Below are 26,283 nucleotides of genomic sequence, written 5' to 3'. Positions count from 1 at the left end.
ATCAGCAATTTGTTAATTAGGTTAATGTTGCATTTTTTAGGGTAAATCTTAAGATACGTATTTCTGAATGAAAATGAAAAAATTGTGCAGATTAAATCAGTCAACACAATCAGCACAGAAGACTATGTGAGATAACAACTGTTAAGAGTCTACTGGAGAGATTGCTTTCGTTTTTTCGGAGTCTTATCAAATTAATATTGCATTGAGATTTTCCCGGATTTTTATCAGATTTAGGATAAAATTTCATTCCCATGTAAATTTCCATTATTTTTAATGCTAATTTTATAGTTTTTAAGTAATATTTTGAGTCGAAAATAAAAAAAAATGTGGAAATGCCCAAAAATGATGTTTTTCCGGCTGGTTTTTTATATGAAGACTAGATTTAAGCTTGAATTAAAGTTTTATTGCTCAAAGGAATTGATTGAACCGACAAAATCAAGGCCTAATGGTGACGCCGGCGGCGTTGGCTTCGAGCCAGTCGAGGAACTCGGTGATCCTGGTGAAGGCGGCAGGAGCGCCAGACTCGCAGCCGGCCGACGAGCCAAACGAGACGATGCCGACCTCGGTGACCTGGCCGTCGTCCTCGGTGATGGTTAATGGGCCGCCGGAGTCTCCGTTGCAGGTTCCCTCAGCGCCGTTGTTGGTGTCGACGCAGATCTTGGAGTCGTTGATGACGTTGCCGTAGTAGTCAGCGCAGGCGGCGTTGCTGATCACGGTGACGTCGACGTACTTGAGCACGGGGCTGATCGACGGGTTGGCTACGATGAAAAAAGTAATCAATTAAATTCGTTAATTGCTTTGGATTGCAAGGGTCGACTCACAGTCGGAGGTCCTGCCCCAGCCAGAAACGCGGGCCACGGTGTTCTCGAAGGTTTGGCCGACCTGAGAGCGGGAGGGCAGCCTGACGGGGCTGATGCTGGCCGAACCAGCGCTGCCGCCCAGGTTGATGATGGCGATGTCGTTGTTGATGTTGAACGCGTTGTAGTTCTCGTGCGCGACGGCGTCAGTGGTGAGGAAGGTCTGCCTGTTGGGCTCGTTGTTGTCGTTGATCAGGTGAGCGCCGAGCACCACCTCCCAGATGGACGATCTGCAACGTGCCAATGTTAAACCGATTGATTCGTTAAATTATCTGTGCCAACCCGTCAACGCAGTGGGCAGCGGTCAGGGCGACGGTTTCTGAAATCAGCGAGCCTCCGCAGAAGCCTCCGAAGTCGATGGTGACTCCGGCCTGGAAGGGGAACTGCCCTGGGGTGGCCTCGGCACCGCCGATGATCTTGCTCGGCATCACAGCTATAATCGCAATAAAATCGTTTGTCAGGCATTTAAAGCATTGAGCGGGAATATTCTCTTACTGTGAAGACCAGGGCGCGTCTTGAAGACAGGACGAACCTTGGCCCACTCGGTGGCCTGCACAGAAAATTATTAAGGCACATCATTAAGGAAAAGTTACAAGTCGTCATCTATAAATTGCAATGCTTTGATGGCTTTGACATTGGTGCGAATATTTTTGTTAAGTTAGGAAAAAAATATGACTTTTTCTACTAAGATTTCGTACCTGGGCGGCGGCAACCAGCAACAGACAAGTAGCGAGAACCTTCATGGTTGAATCGACAATGAGGTGCCGATGAATTGGTTGTTCCACCTTTTATACTAATTCTTATCAAAATCTGGGAAAATCTCAATGCAATTTCAATTGAGATGCAGTAAAATCAAAAGCAATCTCTCCAGCTTAAACCTAACAATTTTATCTCTCACAAACAGCACTGATTGAATTGATTATTTTTATCTCCGCTCTTTTCATTGATTAATCATCTTTTGAAATCCCAGAAAACAGCCAATATATTTACATAATTATCTCAAAATCCTTACCATATTATTTTAATGAGTTAAAAATAAACTTGTGCCTTGCAAATTTTAGTCCATTGCTTTTATAGCAGTCGAGACATTCATATATTTCGTGTGTATTTATTTGAATTAAAAATAAGTGAAAGGTAGATTTGACTTTTATTTCCGTTCAGATATAAATATAAACCTAGTAAAACGATATTATTCAGTATAATTAGCCCTTTAAAAAAGTGCAAATCATTTTTCTGAGCTATCAGTATACGAAGATTCCCTCAATTTTTTTTTTATATTGATCTCAGTAAACTGATAACTTTGCATGCGATTGAAATGAGAAATGAGTCACTTTTGAACTAACATATTAACTTTATACGAAATACAATAAAATTAAAGTTTGGGAATGATATATATTGTTGTTTATTCTCAAATTCAGTCAGGTACATTACATTATATTATAATGACGTTGCCGTTCTATTTTTTAATTCAGACTTAAAATACAGTTTTGCAAAGAAAATTAAGCAGATAATTTCTGCAAGTAAATTTAATTCATAATAGGTCAGTTCGTTTTGCTGTCAACATTTTTACTGAATAGAATCGTTCGATCAATGGAATTAAATATGCCTTACGCAAATATATCGAGAAATAGTGCGTGTAAAGACTTTTTCTTTGAATAAACAGTCAGTTGAATTTCGTTAATCAAGGAATTAATTGCACCAAGAGAGATTTTCCTATTGGTTGGGGGAATGTATTTTATCAAGAAGGTCAAGAAGGAATAAAATAAATACGCTTATTAAGAGTTCTATCTGGGAGGTTAAAAAGAGAGGATGTACATGATGTTGAAGCCACGATAATTATTTGGGTCATCTGGCCTTTGTTTTTAAACAAAATTGTTAAATTTGATAATTTCCGAAAGGCAGGAAAATAGTAAAGGGACAAACAAAGATTGAAAAATTGAGTAATCAATGTTAATCAGATACTCATTCCATGGATATAACTTTCTAATCTGTTCTAACGAATGTTTTCATCTAGAGGCATGTGATAAATGTAAACGTTCATATTGTAATTCTACATTATCTAGTATATGTATCACCTATTGGACTGTGACAAGAAATCTATGGCTCTTTCCAAGGCTGCATCCTATAAAAATCAATCAATCAATTAAATTATTTTTAATAAAAAAGATGCAAGCGGAGATCGTCATATTCCCAGTTTAAATCATTTCAGAGATCAGATAATTAGGTAAATTTAATTGCTATAAATTTGTTCTTAAAATTAATGCGACAAGGCGTTTTTTGGCTTATGCAGGAACATTATCATCATCCCTAAGTAAAAAAAGTTGTCAGAGCCCAATTAAAAGTTTTTGTTCGTGCGCTAACTCACTTTGCAGACATTTAATTGCGCAAAAGATTTTGTAATGCTGAATTTATCCAAGAAATCTTATATCTCTAGTAACAATCAGCATTTTGTTAATTAGGTTAAAGTCGCATTATTTTTAGGGTAATTCCCAAGATATTATTTCTTCAATGAAAATAGTGCAGATTAAATCAGTCAACACAATCAGCTCAGTCTATGTGAGATAACTGTTACGTCGTACTGGAGACGGAGAGATTGCTTTTGATTTTACTGCATCTCAATTGAAATTGCATTGAGATTTTCCCAGATTTTGATAAGAATTAGTATAAAAGGTGGAACAACCAATTCATCGGCACCTCATTGTCGATTCAACCATGAAGGTTCTCGCTACTTGTCTGTTGCTGGTTGCCGCCGCCCAGGTACGAAATCTTAGTAGAAAAAGTCATATTTTTTTCCTAACTTAACAAAAATATTCGCACCAATGTCAAAGCCATCAAAGCATTGCAATTTATAGATGACGACTTGTAACTTTTCCTTAATGATGTGCCTTAATAATTTTCTGTGCAGGCCACCGAGTGGGCCAAGGTTCGTCCTGTCTTCAAGACGCGCCCTGGTCTTCACAGTAAGAGAATATTCCCGCTCAATGCTTTAAATGCCTGACAAACGATTTTATTGCGATTATAGCTGTGATGCCGAGCAAGATCATCGGCGGTGCCGAGGCCACCCCAGGGCAGTTCCCCTTCCAGGCCGGAGTCACCATCGACTTCGGAGGCTTCTGCGGAGGCTCGCTGATTTCAGAAACCGTCGCCCTGACCGCTGCCCACTGCGTTGACGGGTTGGCACAGATAATTTAACGAATCAATCGGTTTAACATTGGCACGTTGCAGATCGTCCATCTGGGAGGTGGTGCTCGGCGCTCACCTGATCAACGACAACAACGAGCCCAACAGGCAGACCTTCCTCACCACTGACGCCGTCGCGCACGAGAACTACAACGCGTTCAACATCAACAACGACATCGCCATCATCAACCTGGGCGGCAGCGCTGGTTCGGCCAGCATCAGCCCCGTCAGGCTGCCCTCCCGCTCTCAGGTCGGCCAAACCTTCGAGAACACCGTGGCCCGCGTTTCTGGCTGGGGCAGGACCTCCGACTGTGAGTCGACCCTTACTTGCAATCAAAAGCAATTAACGAATTTAATTGATTATTTTTTTCATCGTAGCCAACCCGTCGATCAGCCCCGTGCTCAAGTACGTCGACGTCACCGTGATCAGCAACGCCGCCTGCGCTGACTACTACGGCAATGTCATCAACGACTCCAAGATCTGCGTCGACACCAACAACGGCGCTGAGGGAACCTGCAACGGAGACTCCGGCGGCCCATTGACCATCACCGAGGACGACGGCCAGGTCACCGAGGTCGGCATCGTCTCGTTTGGCTCGTCGGCCGGTTGCGAGTCTGGCGCTCCTGCCGCCTTCACCAGGATCACCGAGTTCCTCGACTGGCTCGAAGCCAACGCCGCCGGCGTCACCATCAGGCCTTGATTTTGTCTGTTCAATCAATTCCTTTGAGCAATAAAACTTTAATTCAAGCATAAATCTCTTCGTCTTATTCATGATTGTGTATTGAAGTGAAGAAAAAATGGATATTGTATTTTTTTAGCTTTAATCTTTCAGGAAAAATCTGAGAGTAGATTTTCCCAATAGCATTTGTGTCGAAAAATCGAGATCTTTTTTTAATAAATCTTCTACAGATAATCGACTCATCAAGCTGAGAATAACAAAATTAATAATTTTCCAAAGGAACCTTGTTCCCGCTATCCCTGTTTATCAACGTAAATAATAATACCGGGTTTTCGTAATACTATCGATCAGGTACACATTCTGGGACTATAACGACACCATTATTTCCCCAACATGCATATTAGAGTCACCGCAATCAGCTTACCGGCTTCCTTCTGAATGTTTCCAATCTCACGCTGTGCGTTGCACAAAGCATTGTTATCAAATTAATTACTATACGAGAGGCACAACAACGTCATGCTTAAATACTACTATTGATCAACCGATTGAAGTTTTGGAAGCAATGAGTGCACCTGTAAATCGAGACCACACAGTTGGATATTTTGTGCTTGTCTTTACTCTGCAAATTGTTCCCTTATACTTGATCAAATGACGATGGAAGGCTTTTGCCGAGTGCGTTCTACGTTGAAAATGTTTGGGATTGCATTTGCATCGCAATTTAACCTTGAAAGTCTCTTGAATCACACTTGCAATAAATGACTGGCATATATATTTGTCTAGCATGTTAGTTCATAGTTCAGCCATGAGTGTAAATGGTTTTTGAAAGGAATTGTTTTGCAACAACTCAGTGGGTGGTCTATGCTCTTATTATTCATTCAAATTACAATTTGCTAGTTTTAATGCAATTTTATTGAGAAAAATTTTAGCAAACATTCTGGATGTAGTTTAAAATAGTAAATTTTTGTTTGTGGAAAAGCAGAACATGTCATTATTTGTATTCATTTTAATAAAGCTACCGAAAAACGAAAAATACAAAACTTTGTAATGGTTTTTCTATTTTCAATTTGTATTTTAGACTAAGACTTTCTTTGTTGGTCTCTGCCTTTGCAGCAGTGCAGAAAATACTCCTCGGTTTTTTTATAATTATTTTTTTTATAAAAACACAAAAATGTTATTTAAATTCATGAAGATCGAATTCTTGTCTTTTGACACTTCATAAATACATATATTGAGATTTAACTGCCTCTAAAGCCCTTTGAATCGCTGTTGCTTGTGCAGCAGCAAATGTACGTCTGCTGCGAAAACACGTTTTTGATGCGTACATACTGCCGAAAAGAATGTTGATTGGGGCTTAAGATAGCTAAATTTTTTGCTCTTGGATTCGTTAATGAATGGCGACGTCTTTTCTACCCGGCCGTTCTTCCTTTCGTGCCGCTGTCGCCGTGTCGACGCGGAAACTCGTTTTGCGGGCCGCGATTTTTCTCATGAATTTATTTCGCATTGATATGTGCAGCCCGTAGCCATGCTATGGTGTGTGTAGTGTGGAGTTGCGATGCTGTCAGACCAAGAAGTGCTGGTGCTGGGCCTTTCTTTGGGCGCTTTTTTCCCGATCCGCGCTGCCTTTGCCTTCTCTGCGAAAGCGTGCTCTTTCTACTTCTCCACAGTCTGTAATGATCTCTCTCGAAAGCAAAAAAAAACTTTATCTTCGGCCTTTGAATAAAATTTCCGGCATCCTTATCTGCCTGAGCGCAGAGAATATTTTATATATACTCTGACGAAATTTCATTCGGTTCTTTCCTGCGGCTGCTTATTGTCGAAACTTGATATACCCGCACCAAGTATTTTTGTCGATATAAACTTTGCGCTGCACGCCTTTCGATTTTCATCTTGAAACTTCTTATTTGCGGCATTCTTATTTATCTCTCAGTCGTCATTCACGAGAATCATTTCCGAACCTCGAAAGTTTACAGCCTCCACCTCATTGCAAACTTTTGTTCTAAAATATTATAATTGAATTCGAGTTACCTTAACTTTGTTTTGTTATCCCAAAACTTGTAGCTTTTTGTCAAAGGAGCATAGATCCAACCAAGTGAAACTTCATAAACTGAAATTATTAAATTATTCATCGCTCTCATTCCTGCACGGAGCGGTGGTCGTCTTTAAAGCAAACACTGCAATAATTAATTTTGTTAGGCGTATCGCACAAATTGATCTTAATTATTTGCAAAGTATGTGTGTGAAATAGCTGCTGACTTTCTCTTTGCTAATTAAAGCTCGGGATGCGAGAGAGGTGCTGCGATACTTGCATATTTATGCTTACTCAGTCCACAGAGGGTGGCAATTTTATTGCTCGCGCGCGCGCCAGCGTTGCTCAAAGAGTGAAGCGAGAGAAGAAGAAAGGAGTTTCACACACGCATTCTCCCTCGCCCTAAACTTTTAGGTTTGCACTCCATTTAATTTGCATGGGTGTGGCAGCGTAAAGGGAGAATTTTGCGGAAGCAGAGCACTGATTTTAACAGCTTCGGGAGTGAGAAATTTTACGCCATAATGTTTTTTGCTTTTTAGAGCCAATTCCGCGAAAAGAAATATCAATATGATTTTCATTTCCAGATTTTTCTTACGCACGAAACAACCGGAAATTTTTCTTTTAAAGCGTTTAAAACTCAAGTTCAACTTTCGTTTTTTGCTCAAAATTCTGATAATAAGGCAATTTTTAGCGAAATAAATCAAGAGTGTCAGAAGACCGAACAGGCTTTGAAGATTTTTTAATTTTTTGCACATTTTGACCAAGGAAACTGGCTGTAAACCAATTATTTATGCATCGTTGTATTCTACGGTATTTTTGAACAACTACATTTCCCAAGAGATATTTTTGAGAACAGAATAAACATAAGCTATTATAGGTAAAATAATGCTGATTAAGTGTGAGAAGCAAGGTTTAAGCTAAAATTCATATAATTAGAAATTTACATATTATTTAAATGTACTTACAGCAATTGTTGTATCTATTTGGTTTTTTAAGTTTGTTCATTTTTTTGAAAATTAAATTTCAGTTATATTAACATCATTATTATCAATACATGTTTTCCCGTTTCAAAGCTATATTTTACTCACGAATATATGTCAAAATTGTTGTATATATTTTTCCATCAAACTTACTTAGATTAATTAAAAAAATCTAAAAGAAACTCCTAAAAATGTTTACGTTCCAATTCACAGTTTAAATCAAAAGGGCTATAATTCCCGAAAAATAACTTTCAGGGGGAAGTCTTTGAATGCATTTTGCGTCCTGGTTGGTTTGAAAAGAGCGAGCCCATTAAAGAAAATTAGCTAGCCCGTAAAAGGAGGGTGTGTTTGTTTGGAAACAGCCGTGTGTCAATTCAACGCCGAGATTCGCAGCACTCAAACGCAGAACGGGACACGACGCGAGCGTTTACTTAATTTGGGATTCAGAATCGGTCCCGGGAAGTGTAGTGCAGCCTTTCTGGTGATGAAACGCAAATTTATTATTTATTCTCCGGGCATAGCAGAGCTAATAAAAGGCGGCGGCGTGGCCAAATACACTTTGGGCCGAGCCGACAAGCGAGCGAGAGGGCGAAACTACTTCTTGCATGCGGGATAAATAGGAGCCGCCGTTACTTCACATTATTATTATTACTATGCGGCGCCCGACGCGAAAATGGCAGCTAGGCAAAAATTAATGCACGCCCATTGCAAATGTAATATGCATGAAAGTATCCACTTGAACCTGCTGCCGCGCCGACGACGACTAACAAGATTTCGCAGCGTATAACCACTCACTACGAGCAAATGTTCCATTTTGCGAATGAGCGAGTGCGTAAGCAGTAATTCTCTTCTCTCATCTGTTTGCGCTTTCATTGCGAGCATGTGGTTTTGAGCAAAGCTTCCGTTTGAGAAACCAATGGCGAAAGCATAAACTTGTTGCAATAATCCCTCGTTTCAAACCGAAACATTTGTTCAAAGGATTTTCCACCACATTCAATTTCACCGGGAAATTCTGAATGATTTGTAAATGCGTGTTCATGAATTAACAAGGAAAGTTTGAAACTGCAGGTGATTGGTGCAATTTTCTGCCTGATTTGTTAAAACGTCCGTACAGGATTTTTTCAAATGAAAGAAATATTTAGAGTATGCAGAAATTTAATTTAGAAATTTCGGTTTCAGTCCTGAAAAATACTACTTGAGAGTACTTAAAAATTGTGAGTTTGAAATTCTTGTGGAAGAGGAGTAAATATTTCAATGATTCAAGCTGAGCACACGAGAAATATTTTGATGGCGATTAAAGGAACGTGAATTCTGCGGCCAGTTGTTTGTCTCGTAAGAGTGCGTAATTCCTCGGCCATTGTGGTGCTGTTTGCGAGAAGATTTTAACAAATTCCACCATGAAACCCTTTAATTGTTTGCATTTTTTTAATGTGACTCTTAGAACTCTTAGCTTTAGTTATAGGATAGAATGTTTATTTGACACCTATGGTTTACAGCACATAAAAAGTATTATCATGTTAAAAACGTGGATTTGCGTTGGAAAAATTTATATTTAGCGACTATTTTCACAATTTTATGCTTCATCAAAAATTGGTATTGGCTGAAACATATTCATGAAAACCTTTGTCCTCATAGGCATCAGAAACCATGGGAGGATAGTGTCTTGTGAAAACACGCCGATCTTTACAATTAGGAAACCACCAGTTCTTATTTGTAATGGTTGGTGAGCTATTTAACCCAATATCAAATTACGGATTCCCAACAGTTTTATTTAAAGGTATAGTAATGTAAAGTAAAATCATTTAATTAATATTCTAATCTTCCTTCAAATCCGTAGATGAAAGGTTTACGGTGAAAGTTCCTTTTTTTAAATAATTTTCTGGAACTGTGAGTTGGGGGTTATTTTATATTTGTTTATTTTCATCTAAGTCAATATACATGTAAAATGCAATGTCAGGTTATATACAGATGAAAAAGGGCTACAAAGCTAGCGAAAAATCGATATAACAGACCGTAGTCGTCGCGATGCGCCCGTTCGAATTTTACTTAGCACTATTTTGGACGATCACAAAACACTTTAAAAATCACTCCACAATTGCTGCTTCAGAGCGGGGAATTGCGCGGCGGTGCTGTTTTTGAGCACAGGTGGCAAGTCGTTCCAGGGTTTTACGACCCTGAAAGAAAATGCACGTTGGCCGAAAACGCTGCGAGTCGGGGGTGGCTGTAAGCGCGGGTGCAAGGCGTTATCACCTCTGAGAACGCGACCCTGAATGATTCTCGCGCGCGCATTGAAGTCAGTTTCACCACACTCACACTTTTTAAAAAAGTTCAGGTCGTTGTATTTTAGCAGCATTAGGAAAGGCATGATATTTTGCTCGCGGATCGGCGGCGGGTTTCGGCCGTAGATAAAGTGCACTGCCCTTTTTTGCACTCTCTCCAGCCTGTTAATATTGTCCTGGGTTGTCGGGTGCCAGGCTGGGAGGCCGTATGCCATGACCGGTCTAACGAGCGTCAAGTACGCATTTATTTTGCTAATTGTTCTGTAAAATGTTGAAAAGATCTCGAGGCAAATATTTCCAGAAATTACACTCGATAGGGTTATATGTCTTTTGCCCCCAACCCCTGGTAGCTATTAATTTCCGGAGTGCTGTTTTTAATGTTAACATGGCGCACTCTCAATATTTCACTGCAGCAAAACAAGCAAGAAACTGGGCCCCTTTCCTCGAAATCCTGCCTTCTTGCGGGCCCACCATAAAACATAAGGCAACATCATCCACTCTCTCACTGACTGAGAAACCCGCAAATTGCCTGCCCCCAGGGTGGAGAGCAACTCACAATTTCGGCGCTGCTGCTGCGGCTGAGATATGCAGCGCTCCACGCCACCGAGCATGTAGAACAAATATTTAATGACGACGCTTTGCCACGCGTGTACATACATTATCTCTCGTGTAGATGAGAGAGCGTGGAAATACTATAATATTGTGTTCTCCGGTCAAAGAGAGGAGTCAGGCAGAAATGCTATAATTAATCAAAATCGCATTGAATTTCAGCAGAAGCATTGTTCGAGTGGAATCTGTCATTCTCGAGATATTATGCAGCCCTATGACTGCTATGTATTTCTTTCAGCAGGCAATGCTACGCAATAGCTCGGTTCTGACTACACTTCCCTCAGATTTTGTTGCAAAACAACACAGCGAGGTAATTGGGTATCAATGCGCACAACAATACTCGACTCACCTAGCATTGTTTGTATTTAATCATCGAGTTACAAACGTAAACATTGAGATATCTAAATTTGGTACTGCACTACAACATGAAGTTAAGGAGATTTGTTTTAGAAATAGATACTACAGATTTACCAATCCACCAAAGCTGGCGTAATGAGGAGGGTTGGTAATTTTAGATGTTTTTGGACTTAAAATAATGTAATCGGGTTGCTCAGCTCTGCGTGAATTTCTCAGTGCAAATTAAAAAAATATGTATATATCTTCAGATTTTTAGCTGGTTTAGACAGTTTAAGACAGTTTTTAGATGCTTTTAGACGCTCTTGGTGGTTTTAATTTTAGTTTTGGTTCTCGCTTATTTGGCGTCCTAAAAATAAAACAGACACCTAGAAAAAAACTGTCGATCATCTTCGATGCGCAACTCTAAGGGAGCTCTTTGTTCACGAAATAGATCCTTCAGAATTGCAAACCCGCCAATGCAGGCGTAATGAGCATTGAGCAAAAACAGACTGGAGGGCCGAGTCGGCCTTTCTCGTCGAGAACAAGCAGCGCACTTGACTGAAGCTACCAAGCACACTGCGGTTTCGTGAATTCGAGTTGATGGCACGCGTAATGGCAGGGCCATTCCATTAAGGCCGGAGGTTATCGCCAGTGCCAATTTATTTTGATATTCACGCCTGCCCGCTCGGCTGATGAAAATGGCCCGTTTGTTTTCATTTTGCATGCAGCCGTAATGGTCGATTAGAGCGTTTCGGCGCTGAGTGCATTTCATTTCGCCGCAGATATGACGGCCGCCCGCCGATCACACGCCGGCCCGAGAGAGCCATTCCGGCTGATTTGTATTGTGCACGCCAGGTTAATGGATATTGCGATTTCATCGACGCATAATTCGCGACGGAGCCGTGTTTATGCGACGGATTTGCACCGCTCAAATAAAGGTGTGCAAACTAAACCGGCTAACTGTAAATAAACATTTTGAGCCGGCTCGGTTTTAGCATTAAGCTGATTAATGCGAACGGGGCGTTTTGAAAAACGATTGATGTATTGCGTACTGTATTTAATGCGTGCCAGATTTTACAATTAATAATTTAATTTCAATAAGAGGATTAGGTATAAAAAATATTAGCTGCAGCAGATGTGTGTGGTTCGCAAGCAAATCATAAGCCGAAATTTCGCTAAAATTAAAGGACACACACGTGTAACAAAAACAAATAAAAAAGATACTTGATGAGGACGAAAAATGAGATTCGGGCGTATGATCTCCCGCACTGCGTTGGCCGTAATGACAGAGTGCGTGTAATCTGATCCACAAAAAGGGCCCCCAAAGGTGAAACTTTTGATGTCGACATCTGTCACTCGACTAACATGACATTACAGCTTATAAAAAATGGTCTCTGACGCGCTTGTGACGATAAATATTATTTTAAACAGTAGTCTGGGGCATTTTTGTATGATCAATTTAACAAAGCCTAATATTTCGTGTAAACAATCATTGAAAAAATTATTTACTATTGCACATTCAAAGTTGAATCTACCCCCCCCTTCCCACACCCCGCGAAATTAAAAATTTTGCTCAAAAGTTTTATCATGTACCATTTGTATTTCTTTGAATTATTCTGTTTTGTGGAAGCGTTTAAATTAATTAATGCAGCCGTCAAACCAACCTTCAAACGTTTTGTTTCGTTTCCTTGGTGTCAAGAGGAACCTCCTCTGCTGAGAAAGTGAAATGGAATCAATAAAGCAATCAACTCGCGGATGAAAGGAGGAACTTCCCAACATGCTAGCTGCATTCAATCAAAGGAAACTGCTGAGCAGTTGACAACATAAACTCCAACAGAGGCTCTTCTACCTGATCTCGATTCGGATTAACACGCAATCAGTTTCAACTGTTTCTCCTTAAATAGAATTATAGCAATCTCACCTTTCTCGTGCTGTTGCACAAACCAAATTAATATCTCATTGACGTTGATATTGTACTGCAAAATTATGAAGAATAACATTAACCTTTAACTAAAATATTTTTTGGGAATCAGGATAGAGCTAAAGATTTTCCAGGTTGCCGTTTGAATTTCCGAAAAAAATCGGTGCCAAAGTTTTGCGGCTATTTTAACACCAGACATTATCCAATTAATTCAATTAGTCAAAGCATAAAGAAATGTTCTCGCTGGGGGTGGCTGGAGGCGGGGATGGGCTGCGCTGTCACTTCGTAGGGCGCATCCCTGGATTATTCTCGCTCTCTGTATGGCCGCTCTGACACCTTCAGAAAAAGACGTGGTCGGTGTGGCGCAGGTACAAGTAAAAAGGCATCACGCTTTGCAGCCTCGGCACTTGCAGGATTTTTCGATAGGCATAAACTGTGTAAATTTTCTAGAAATTTGGCAAACTCTGAAATTGACGTTGCTAAAAAGTTAAAAATTTAAATTTGCTCCAAAATTTACAGTGCTTAAATGACCACATTTTCTTGGCAGATTTCGATTCCCCAAGTCGAGATCTATCCAACGGTGCATGAAACTTTTTAGGGAAACTTTATTATTCTTGCTCATGGTTTATTCAATAAAATACATAAATATCTCTTTGTTGTGAAATAAAATAAGATTTCAAGTAAGGAGTCAGTTCTCACCATTTGAAAATCATAATTGGCAGCCTATTCAAGCCAAAATCACGCAAATTATTTGACAAACTTTAACTGTTCCTAATCTGATTATTGCACATTATTAACACTAAAAAATAGACCAACTGCAAATTATTATGAACAATTTTCAAAATAATTTCATTTGTAGCGCGTATATCAATCCAATATTATTCGTGATTTTCCTCACAACGTGTGACCATTTAACGATGCGCAATTACGCCAATGCGAACGTGGGTTTTACAAAATTGGCGCACAGAGACATAAACATGTAAGTGTCGCGAGTGAGCGAACGAGTGGCGACGTGAGCAGACCCAATTCGGAGCACGTTCGCCGAGGGGTAACGAGGGAACTGATTCAATAGATTCGGCAGCCCCTCGCGATTATGCTCGACAGCTTTTTCCGTCTCCCGCCCACCCACCCACCCATCCTCTGCCTCCTCCGCTCATGTTAATGCGCATTGCAAAGTTAGTTGTCAGCTAGGCTATTTCCTCCTTTGCTCGAGAGGAGCGATCGTGAGAAATTGAGAAAATTAGTTTTTGCCCCTCGAACAGGAAACGAGATTTACTTTTGCAGTTTAGTCGGCAGTCAAGTGGCTTTTTCGCTCAAGTTGAATGCATAATATTCCAAGTTTGCGTTGCGGTTTGCAGCCGACAAAAACGTGCATTTGGTATTTGCTGTGTATTTGCACATCACAAAAAAGCAAAGCGAAAATCGTACTCGAGCGGCGGAAGATGGTCGTCAAGTGCATCCGCCGGAAAGTTCGATATGGAGCCTTACAATTTGCAAGTTGTTTACATATCGCACTGTGTGGGGCGCGGTTGCAAATGATGTGGAGTGTAATTGGCTTTGTTGCTTCCTTTCCATTTGTGTCTTTTGAAGCCGCGCTTCAGATAATATCCACCAGCACCAGCAAATAATTTATTTTCTAATAAAAACAATTTTGATAAAATAGATAAAACCCTAATAGATATATGTGAATTGAATTCAGCAAGAGCTAAATGTATCTGCTATCGTGTTTTAGAATAAATTTAATAATTTATCAGAGTAGAAACTAATTTCAATGAAGTTACAGCCAATTTGAATTGGAGAGTAAGAAACTTCGGCAAATTTTCATTTAGAAACTAACTGAATATCCTGCTGTGCTATGAAAGTTCAGTGAGGGTGAAAATCCGGCGAAATCTATTAAATAAAAGCTGGAAATTCACTCGCTCCGTCACACCACGCAACCCAGAAAAGTGGTAAAAGCAATTTGGCAAAAACACGCAACGTTCCGAGCATTCCAGCCTCAAAGAAGCCGCCATGCTTTCTTTGACCACTTCACTCCACCCGAAAATCAGCAACAACTGGCTTCACTTGTTTCGTCCCTTTTCCTTCTCACCGCGGGTGGCTCGGAATAAAAAGTAAATGATATTTTTCTTCCTACTGGCCGAATGTCTGAATGCCGCTCTGACTTATTGCATTGGCGCAATCGGCGCCCAGCACTTCCTCCAGACGACGAATGTGTCACGCAATTTGCGTCCGAGAGTGAAAATCGCGCGCCGCCCGTGACAAATCGGCCTGTGTTTTGTGTGTGCGAGGCGTGGATTTGCGCGGATGGTTTGTTTTGAAGCGAAATCAATCAGCGCTGACAGTCAAATGAATATCAGATCAGCTATGACTGTCACACACGACTTTCATTCTGGAGAGAAAAATCGGCCAGTCAACGCAGAGTGGCGTGGGCCCTTTCATGCCAACCAGCATCAATCCAACGAACCATTTTTCCTCTCCTCGATAATGGTAACCTGAGTGTTTGATGCATCGCCTGCCGAAATGATGCATTCAAATCAGTTTTTCTTTTTTTGCCAGGCTTGCACTAATTCTACAGAAACGCTACTATTAGGTTCTATAAGAACAATATTTTGGCCTAATTTTTGTTTGAATGCACTAGAGTTCTCGTTCGTTAATTAGTAACAATAAAAAAAGTTAATTTCTTTAAATTTAAATTATTTTTGATCAACTTTCTGTTGTGCTATATTAGTACACGAAAAAGTCGGTTACTTTACTATTTCTAGACATATTTCCAGTTTTTATTTCTTTTGGGTAAAAATCCGCAAAGAAAATGTTGCGACTCTAAAACATTTTCAATTCACTCATCTATTCAACACGGTAAACCTCATGCTTTTTCCGTGTCAACGGCATGCAAACAGTATTTAATAAAAGTTTAAAAATCATACGACTTTCATTTTTTTAAATGCAATTATCAATTTTGTAAAATGAAGACAATAAATAACACTAATTTTTATTGTTACAATTTTGTAGTTTGGTAGATCTTTTTATTTTGGAAAACCTTCTTTTAATTCGTGTATCTGCGGTGAAATATGCTCCCTAAAATTGACATCGTTACAGAAGTTCTGACAAATTAATTATGATTTCCGTAAGTGCCATTTTAATCAAAATCTTGTGATTTTTCTACAATGATGAGACAAAAACCGTCTAAATTGGCAAATAAACTGTCTAACGTGGTCTGTTTTGCACCTAAAAAATGTTTGACTATTTTGCAGAAAAACCGTCTAAATTTCACAGCTCTATAATTAGATCACTCGAGCCAATAGAACATTATTTGTTTAGGCTTTGACTAATTGAATTAATTGGATGTTTGGTGTTAAGACAGCCGCAAACCACACTCGATTATGAGAGAGCTAATTGATTCGCGCAACATAACGAACGGCCTGCGGCGCGTGCGGCCCTGATAGGCTTTTAACCTGTGAGAGCGGATCGAGTGCAGTGGCCCCTGCAGATGTGTCGGTAGAGCGGCCCGCACAGCAGCAGCGCCACGCCGGTGGACTACCATGCTCTTGGTCTTGGCGGCATATAAGTCGGCGGAAGATAGCGTTTGCTGCTGTTGCGGTTGATCAACGGTGGCAGTTGATTGCGCCTGCAATTTATCGGGCCCACCTCTAATCCGCCGGACCGTCGCTACACTTCCATCGCCATGAATACGATTATAACGACCCACTGACCACTTCGATTGATTGAAATGTGCTGTTTCCGATTGCCAATCGAGCTGAAGTGCACGCACTCCCAGTTTTTACCCTATATCACGACCGGATCACCGGATCGAGCGGAAATGAAGTTTGTAATTTTTGTTTTTTCCGTCAGGGTTGAAAATTGTGATTTGAACTGGAACTGCTTAGTAAAGTACTGATTTTTTTTCAAAAAAATTGTTTTGAACAAAAAAATAAAATTAATATATGCAATGCAAAATTCTGGAAAATGTTGTGTGCTTGAAATATTCTTGGAAATTGCCAAACAGCTTCTCTACAACTTTTCAATGTAAAAATAGTTAATGTAGATATAAAATTAGCTTAATCATAATAAATTTTTAACTCAGAGTTGACAAATTAATTTCTCAAAGAAGCACCATTTTGATTTTTTCCTCATCATACAAGAAAGGAAGCCCAATATGGTGGGTGGCTTTGTCAGGAATTTTTCCTTCAGCCTTATTGAATCTACTCAAAAAATCACAGCCCTCTCTAATTATAAACATAAATCGCAGAGAGATCGATTTGCATGTTTGTCGCATAACTCAAAAGTATTTCTTCCTCACGTGCAATCAGTTTCACGCTAAATGCTAATGAACTGACCTACTTCTCAATTAAAATGCATCACTCTCCATATCCGTTCCACTGGTTGATTGCAACTGGTACCGGAAGAAATGGCAATGATAAGAATAATCGTCCTTTATTAAGTTGCGTAAATGTCGACAGGATCAAACTGCCCTTTTGATAATATGCAGCATTCCTCGTGAAATTACAGCCGGATTCGTCAGAACATTCTTGATTGCCATTTTGCGCCAGTTTCAACTATGCCATGGGTGGGTTATCTTCTTTAATTTCTGCGTCAAACGTCAGCCGAGTTTGTTATAATACGAGCGGATTCTCTGGCAGTCGGGTTTCAAAGGGCGCGCATTTCTGACTCGACTATATTGCGCCCGGCTCGACCGGCAAATTTCGTCTCGTCGTCTTGGGACTTGCACGCCCAGCCCAACATTCGCTCGCTCGCGAGCCTAGCAAAATAGTTTTATCTTTCGCAAAGGCAGGGTTTATGCATTCTGCTTTTTAAATTTTCACTGTGGAGATGGAGCGACGAGAGAATGAGTTTCAAAACAAAAGCAAAAGCAGAAGTGGAAAATTCATCTGTCAGAATGGAGAAGCATGACTTGTTGTGAATGGGAAATAGTTTGAATAATGAACTCACCAACTTGAGAATAGAGAACTGCATTTTGAATGCAAATTTCCTTTCCACTCCCATTCGAAACGGCACAGGCTGGAAAGCGGCATTATATATTAAAATCTGTTTTTTTTTTCTAAAGAAAAATTTAGCTAAACTATTTTAAAAGATATATGTATTTTAGGTGAACCATTTTTAAGACAGAATTATTTATTAACTCATAAAATTAATCTGATGAAAATAATAATTTAGCAAGCAATTAGGGCATAGTCCAACTCAAGTTAATTTTATTGTATTTACTTTTTACTTAAATTTCAAGGTTCCAAAAGTCTATTTTATATTTATTTCTTTGGTAAATTATTTTTAGAAACAGTGTTGACGCTATTAACATCACAAAAAGTATTTGATTTAAAGTTCAAAATGTATTTAAACGCAATAGGCAAATCGCACGGTTGCTACAGATACTATTCTTCACACAAATTAAAAGTGGAAGGCATTGTATGCGTGTAAATGTAGCGTGCACACATATGTTTTAGTGAAATATGCCGACTTCTAGTTCTTGTCCATCTTTGCAGGGATGGCAAAAAATTAAGCATCTCTTTGGGAAATTTCAAATAAATTAATTTGAATAATTTTATTTTAGTTATTTTCCCAAATTGCTCTCAGTTTAGTTTTCATCGTTCTTCTATTTTTCATTGTAATATACCAGATGTTTCATTAAGAATAAAGGTTTCAACCTCAGGCCATTTATGTTTCACTAGGAGAAAAGGAGGGAGTGAATTTAACTCGTTGCGCTCGCAGCTTTTCCGTCGAGGTATACACACATATTTTGCAAGAAGGGCGTATTTATGTACTCTCCGTGCGAGTCGGCAGCCAACGACGGCGACGACGACGACTAGCCAAGTTCCAAGTGAAAAATCATAAAATGCTGAAGGTGCGTTTTTATCAAGAGGAGGTAACGAGCAAGCCCGCTGTCTTTCTCCGACGCTTTCCGCCCTGCTGCCGCTTTTTCTCCAATTTTCTCTCAGCACATGACTTTTCTCTCCGCACTTCTAGAATCGCGCGCACTCTCCTGGCGCTGGAAATGTAAAATACAGCAACGATGAAAGCTTAATATTATTTGTTGTTCTATTTATTCCACTCGACGAAAAGTCTGCGGCAATCATGAAAACAAAAGGTAGCAAGCTCTCATGCTCATTTCAATCCAAATTAGTTTACTCAGATGGAAAAAAGAGAATTAGCATGTGAAGTGTACTTTGTTGGAACGCATTTTAATTTCCATTGGCACAAGTGCTTGTGGCTTTTCCCTGCATGCAATTATGCGTGTATTCACATATCGGTTGTTATAGCAGCGGAAAATCTGAGGGCTGAAGACGTACTCCAATGTCAAAATAAAAGGTCGTAAATAACTTCACGATTTCTTATCCAATTGGAAAGAACATGGAAATCAAGTTCAAACTGAGCTTTTGCAAAAAATAATAATAATAAGATGAAGGTAATTTAAACTAGCAATAAGCAAAATCCATTTTCTAAATTTTCATTTAATATCTATATTTGTTTTTACTTGGGTAGGGAATTTAAAACGAACTACTGAAACTACATCATGAATGTTCAAAATCAGTTGATATCAAGTTAGTTTAACTAAAAAATTTCACCCCCAGGGAGCAGAGGTGGATCTCAGCCCACGACCTCGAAAAATAAAAATGAATTATTTTCAATCTAATTTGGTTCTAAGCCGCTCATAAAAGCAGCAAAAAATTGCCCTTTTTACAAAACCTCGATTTCAGGATGTAATACATTTAACAAAATAAAAGAGTAGCTGAATCTGAACACACGTTTTCTCAACATTAACTTTGATTTACACACAATAAAGATGAACATTAGTGCCAATTTTTTAAATGTTGCCTCGAGTTTGGGCCATTTTTTATATTTTCCAAAATATTATGTATTAGGGGGTTAGATATTTTTGAAAAAGATCTTATATTTTTTGAGGTAATTCTTAAGAAAAGTGTGAAAGAGAGAAATTAATTACTCGTTCCATCAGACCTAGTGTGTATAGGCCTTTTCGGCACCACTCTCACGAGTTTTTACCAAAAGTTGTGCGTTTTCCTTTGCGACAGTTATTTTTATGTGATTTAAATAATTATGTGACTGTTTTAACAATTGAGAAAAAAAATTCCAATTTAAGATTGGACAAGAGCAAAAATGTCTGTACTCGCAATAAACCCTTGACTGTTCTGACATTCATATTTTTAACATTTTGAGACGCAAAAAATATTAGCATTTTACTCAGACATGTTGCTTAAACAAAAACAATATAATATGCATTAATTTATCATTTTGTTGGATTTTGTTTATTGTGTTTGAACCGCCAACATACTGATAATTATAATTTCTTGTACATAATTTTACAATTGACAAGCTTAACTCCAAGTGTTTGATGTATGTATTTCCACTTCATTAATATGCAATTTTGCTCAACTGCGGTCGAAGTTGTAACTAATCGAAGTTTCTGCGGGCAATTAAAGCCAAATCAGCGAGTAGTTCTAAAAATAATGAGCGCCAAATCAAAGTTAGCTGCGTTGGCAGAGATAAGTGCCAAAGTTATTTTTAACCTTGTGGCCATTCCTCATTCCAGAAGGCTTCCTGCCTCCGCTTTGATTTACTGCTGAGAGTTCTATTTTTAAAATTCAAAATCTGCTGCGTGGAGGGAATTATAAGCAAATCTTCAAAACGTAGGCCATAAACGATTTATTTGTATTTTGCAAATTCAACGGTTATCAATTACATTTTATGTTTTCAATCATTTCTTGTACTCATGTATTTGAGCGGTACCATATTAATAATGCACCACATTTTAAGGAAATTCTCGTCCCCTGAATGTTTCAAATACAAATCAGTCAACTCCCTATTCAATGGAAAAGGCGGAAATGGTGCTTTTCTAGCCTTAGTAATGAAATTAAATTTCGCCTCACCTTCCAGAGGGACAAATAATGAAATATGGTTCTTATCAAAAATCAACAGTACCACTTGAACGGTGTAATATTAACTTAAGAGATCTGCGGAACTATAGCTGAAACTTCATTCTGATTTAAATATAACAAAGGTCTTGTCGTGACTTAGGATCAGAAATTGAAAATCTTATGCGACTGGTAGACGCTGATGTCCCTGATTTTCTTTAGCGCATCCTGCTTGCTCACCTTGTACACTGACATCACAATCCTGGCGATCAGCTCTGGCATCAACACCTTAATAGTGTAGTTCATGTTCTGTAATAGAGAGCAAATTAATAGTTCAAGAATCCATATGAAACATTATATTTTCATTATTTTTTGCTTCACACGTGTCAACTTTCATGAACCATGAAGTTAAAATGAAAAATAAAGTCAGTTTGTCGCATGCTTCTAAGTCTGCAGTGCCCAATTAGTGATCCAACCAATGACTTATATCTGTTGCATGCATATATTTTGCGTTTAATAAACCATTAATAATTAATTAATAGTTAATTTTTCACATCAGCCTGCTTTTTAAGTGATCTTTAAAGAGTTAAGCAATACTTTGGAAGTAATTTTCAAGAATTTTGGGGAGCAAAAAATTGCTCGGTTTGTCTTGTCAAGGGGGAGTCTACAAACCAAATACCAACACGATTGTTACGTTTTGAAATTAATGTTAACTATAGTATTTAGTTAAATTAAAAAAAATACAATCTGCAGCCTTTTACTAAAAAACAATGCTAGATTTTGAAACTGGTGGTCCTTGTGCCTTGTGGTCATCACAAAAGTGAACACGTTTAAGGCAAGGGTTCTCTAGAAAGAAACATACATACCTTATTTTGATCATCCTTGCTTTTGTGGACTGTTTGAGCCACCATGTTAGTGAGCATGTTCATGTTTTCAAAGCTGAAGAGCAGTCCACCTTCTTCGTAATGCATAGCATAACCATTGTCTTCAGTCTTAAAGAACTCCTGCGAATTACAAAATTAAGAATGAGCACTGATATGCCAGAGAAAAATGAGATTCTAAATTACTTCTCTGAGCAGACTGGGCACTTTGCCGTTGTGCAGAGCCCACAAGTAGTCTGTGTGGGATTCAAACATCTTCTCAATGACGGCACAGTCCATAACGTCCGTGTCACTATCCATTTTTAATTAATTTTTGAATCAGTGGAGGCAAAAGTGAACTTACCCACTCTCCAAAACTTTCCTAAACTGTTTGCAGCATTTTCTGTACTCTGCATCATCTGCAAATAATAATTTGCGTTAGTTCTAATTTGTAAACACTTTTTGAGGGGAAATTTAGCTACTTTGTGTGTTCACTGATAAGATTTTATCCATAGCTTCAGGTTCAAAAGCAAGTGTTAACAAAATGATTTCTAAGAATGTGATTTTCGGCTGACAACAATGATGGAAAAGTATGTAGGGCTCTTCCAATCATTTCTTTGACAAACATAATTTTGTCATAAAAGGTTGAGGAATTCTTGGCTTTTGTGTTCAATGCACAATTTACAAAAAATTTTCTCTCCCTTAACGTAAAACCAATAAGAAAAATTCAATCTAAAGCTAAGGAATTTTCCTGACTTAGTTGCAAACATTTTAAAAATAAAATATTCTTAAAAATAGTGTGTAGATTTTAATTAGAATAGAATGGTGTTTCAATGAACTTAACATTTTTGCAACCTGCTGATCTGCTCAGCGAGACAAGTAGAATGAAGTGCCATATTCATACCTTTGCAACAGTTTGTAGTTTTATTTATATTCCAACAGAAAATGTCCTTTGAAAATCGCGTGAAAAATGTAACCACTTGTAGTAGAGTATTCATCTTTGATTAGATACTTTTCATAAAAACCAGCTATATCAACTTTTTTGGGGTTGCATAACATGGTGGTAAATGAGACATTGTCCAGGAAAGGTAAAATAGTTATGGAAGGTGTTTCTGGATGTTTAGGATGTTATTTTTTAAACTGAAACGAGGCCCCATTTGACCGAAAACGCCATTTAGAACACCCCAACACACATTTCAGGTTTACGGACTCTTCAATGTAGAGTTTCTCCAAATCAGACAAATTGGTCGTAGAAAAAATATGACATCGTTGAGCTTGCCTTGTCAAGTGGAACAGATTTTTGCCGACCTCAAAGTGGAAGGTCAAAGATTAAGGTCATGAAAATCTAATTTTTGAAATGGAATATATGCAAATAAGAAAATGAATAAAATCAAATTTTCTTTCATTTTGATTTTGCCAACTTGTTGAGCGCAAAAAATTATGTTGAATAAGTTAAAATCTTGAATAGAGTTTCCCTTTATCATTTTATATTAAAAAATGGATATTGTTGGGGTTTCCTAAAAAGGTTTACACGCCCAAATCTTGGCTTTTATTTGTCAAGATTTTCAAAACCCAGACACCGTGACACCGATAGACTAGTCTGGACTTCCCCAAAATATTCAAAGGGTACCAACCCTCCAACTCACTTTTATCACCCTATTAAACGTAAAATTTTACAACATATCAAGGTAACGAGTTAAATTAATTTTAAATTTGACTTTCCAATCCACATCAAAAAATGTGGTGAATCAGCACAAAGCAAGTTTTGCAGATTAAAAATTAAAATTATTGTACCTGGATCAGGATAGTTGTCCCTGATAATGGCGTCCTCATCCTGGGAATGCTTCCGCATGGGAGTGTTTGCTTTGACTGGAGACTGACTCAGCATGACAAACCTGGCAGTCTGGGATTCACTCAAGTTGCATTTTGAGGTGGATGGTTGAGGCGAGTCAAACACAGAGTCATAGGTTGGAGTGTAATAATTTTCCTTTGGAGTCTTCTTGAGGGGCGAGAGCTCAGCAACCACATGGCCGTCATCAGCGAAAATGTCCTCCTGCGAGTCGGTCGTGTCGCTCTTTCTATCCAGTGAGAATATATTTTCTATTTTCTCATCTTCCTCCTGAGACAATATGGATTTTCCTCTGTTCTGCGACGGGCTGAAGAAATTTTTCAGAGTCGGCTGGTTTTTGTCCAGTTTGCTCTTGCTGCCTTTCTTCTGTCTTACAGTCGCCTTCGACTCTTTGCTGATTTTGATTTTCTTCACCTCCTCCTGCGAATCGTCTGTGCTTTTGCGCTTTTCCTCCACCTTGTGCGTTGAGGCCTTCCATAGCGGCTCTGGCTTTGGGGATAAGCACTCAATGTCGCTGTCTGCCTGGTCACCGCTGTAATTTTGCAGCTGCTTGAACGGCTTTTTCTTGATTGGAGTTTTTGGGCGACGAACCTTTGCAGCACCAACGTTCTCAGGTTCCTGAGTTTGAAATTAGACGGGTTTTAGTAAGTTTTTATATAACGAATACAACTTAAGGCTTTGATATAACGTTTAACTTTAAACAGTTAGCCTTAAAATTTTAGTCAGCTGTCATAATTTAATATTTTTACTTGATGCACAAGATGAATTTTAGTTCGATCAGGACTCCAGAAATTATTTTTTCACTATGAGAGAAAAAACTAATATAGGTGCAGAAAAGCTTCTTTGTACAGATAAATATTGACAGCTGGTTTCTTCGAAAACCAGCTACTACCAGCAAAGTTTGTTAAGATACAACTTGCGTTTTAATTAAAACACAAGGAAAAAGGCGTTCAGCAAAACATGAATTAAAGTGTTAAATGTGAACTGAAATCAGTGTTTCGAGTTTTATCGACCCGGTTTATACCAGCCCGGTTTATACCAGCCCGATTAAAACCGGGTTAAACTAGATAGTAAAACCCGGGTTTCATGGGTTTTTCATTTCATATAGCATAAAACAAAACAAACAAAACATTTAATGATACAATTTTTTTCTGATAGTGAAATTGAATGGTGAAAGTGATGAAACCAAAAAATAAAGTCGTTTTGGGTCAAACTAGTTAAAACCGGTTTTAACCAGTTTAACCCAGCCAACCGGGTTTTTCGGAACCCTGACTGAAATGGATCCTACGCTCACATTGAACTGTTGCAGTATGTCAAGCGCTGCTTTCAGTTTGGATCTGTCTCCTTTGAAGTGCACCTCAGCCTTGATGTTAATTTCAGAAATTGAACCTATATTAACAATAAATAATTTATTGCAATATTTGAAATACAAAAAATTCACACCATTATAGTCATCCTCAACATCCAGAGCATCTTTCAGGCTGCCTATGTCAGGGACATATGAAATCCTGTTCAATCAGAGTGGTTATTTTAATAAAAATCAGATTTTTAACTCAACAAAATGGTCTTACTTGACTTTGAAATTGGCAGATTCCTCAGTTTTGAACAGACTTAACAGAATCTTGTGATTATAAGGCGTTTGGCCAGCTAGATTGAGCGATGACCTCTGGACAAGGCTTTCCAGCTCAGGCCACATGCAGTCCATCATCCAGTAGTGGTAATTTTTCTCAGCATTGAATTCCATCGGCATGAAGTTGAAGATCACTACGAATCCTGTCCCGTTAATCTGCACACGACATTGTAATCAAATTTCAAATGTATAATATATATTATATTGAATATGTATATTGTACAATCCCACATAAATGTTAATTAAATTTGGAGGGGGAAAAATAATTATGGAAACTACTAACAAATGGTTTTCCTTAAGTATCACATACGTTATTATGTATTATTGGAATTTTGCCTTGACCATTTAAAATGAAAAGATTTTTATGAAAATTTCAAGTGTGTATGTAATGAAATGTCACGTTTTAATTTTTCTCAACTAAAAATAGGGCACATAGATACATAGATACATTATGTTATGTACGGTCATAATATCATAATAATGTAACTGAAAAATGTACATAGTCCTCGTTAAGTTTAATAATTTCCAGAATGAATATTATGGAAAAAATTACAGTTTTAGCCACCCCTAGTTTTAATGGGATTCTCCGGATTCTCATAGGAACTGGCGAGATGTGTATGTATGTAACCCGGCAGAAACTGTATATAACTTGACTTAACTAACTTAGATACATCTTTTAGTACATAGCATCATCATATGAAATTTCGGAAAATTATGTATGATGATGTAATTTAAAAAATATTACCTCTAACAGGCGCAATTCACGCTTGTTTCCTCCTTTGGTGAGCATCTTGGTGGTTACTTTCATTTGGAATTGTCACTCCTTGAGATGAAATCAGTTGTCAGCAAGCTTAAAATCCTTAAGATCCATTTTGCGCGCCGGAAGTGACCGAAGTAACAACTAGTCCATGCCTGTCTCTGCTTATGTTTCTTTGTTATCCGGGTTATCCGCTTTCTTTACGCCGTGTTTACGGTTTACAGTACAGCAAGCAGCAAGCAACAGTGAGCAACATCAGGCGGCAATATGCCTCCCCCCCCACCCCCACTGACTGTGAAAACATGGGTGTAGCTTTTCAGGCAGACGTCAAACTTGAGTTTTTGGCGCGAATGGCACGTGTGATTCCAGTATAGAATAGAGCAAACGAGTTTGACAACATGCGCCGTCATTGGGATAACACTGTGAGCAGATTTTGCGG

The 26,283-nt window shown here is 38.7% G+C and overlaps 3 protein-coding genes across 3 annotated transcripts; 1 reads left to right on the top strand and 2 right to left on the bottom strand.

Annotated features, from left to right (window-relative positions):
• Window positions 1–381: 381 nt before the first annotated feature.
• LOC135939398 (brachyurin-like) lies at window positions 382–1,631 on the bottom strand. Its single transcript, XM_065483738.1, has 5 exons — window positions 1,556–1,631; window positions 1,353–1,407; window positions 1,140–1,290; window positions 822–1,087; window positions 382–758 (listed from the first exon to the last, which is right to left on the bottom strand). The coding sequence occupies exons 1-5, from the start codon at window positions 1,598–1,600 to the stop codon at window positions 436–438; spliced, it is 840 nt and encodes a 279-aa protein (XP_065339810.1). The 5' UTR covers window positions 1,601–1,631; the 3' UTR covers window positions 382–435.
• A 1,896-nt stretch (window positions 1,632–3,527) lies between these two features.
• On the top strand, window positions 3,528–4,792 carry LOC135939356 (brachyurin-like). Its single transcript, XM_065483683.1, has 5 exons — window positions 3,528–3,614; window positions 3,763–3,817; window positions 3,880–4,030; window positions 4,083–4,348; window positions 4,416–4,792. The coding sequence occupies exons 1-5, from the start codon at window positions 3,570–3,572 to the stop codon at window positions 4,736–4,738; spliced, it is 840 nt and encodes a 279-aa protein (XP_065339755.1). The 5' UTR covers window positions 3,528–3,569; the 3' UTR covers window positions 4,739–4,792.
• Window positions 4,793–20,524: 15,732 nt separating this feature from the next.
• Window positions 20,525–26,051, bottom strand: LOC135940183 (uncharacterized). The gene is made up of 9 exons (XM_065484972.1): window positions 25,833–26,051; window positions 25,029–25,243; window positions 24,901–24,965; window positions 24,752–24,846; window positions 23,403–24,075; window positions 21,973–22,027; window positions 21,816–21,921; window positions 21,615–21,752; window positions 20,525–21,057 (listed from the first exon to the last, which is right to left on the bottom strand). The coding sequence occupies exons 1-9, from the start codon at window positions 25,893–25,895 to the stop codon at window positions 20,914–20,916; spliced, it is 1,554 nt and encodes a 517-aa protein (XP_065341044.1). The 5' UTR covers window positions 25,896–26,051; the 3' UTR covers window positions 20,525–20,913.
• Between the last annotated feature and the right edge of the window lie 232 nt (window positions 26,052–26,283).

The sequence above is a fragment of the Cloeon dipterum genome, chromosome 3, assembly GCF_949628265.1.
Source record: "Cloeon dipterum chromosome 3, ieCloDipt1.1, whole genome shotgun sequence".
In the NCBI taxonomy this organism is placed as follows: Eukaryota; Metazoa; Arthropoda; class Insecta; order Ephemeroptera; family Baetidae; genus Cloeon; species Cloeon dipterum.
This window is presented reverse-complemented; position numbering and strand designations above follow the sequence as displayed.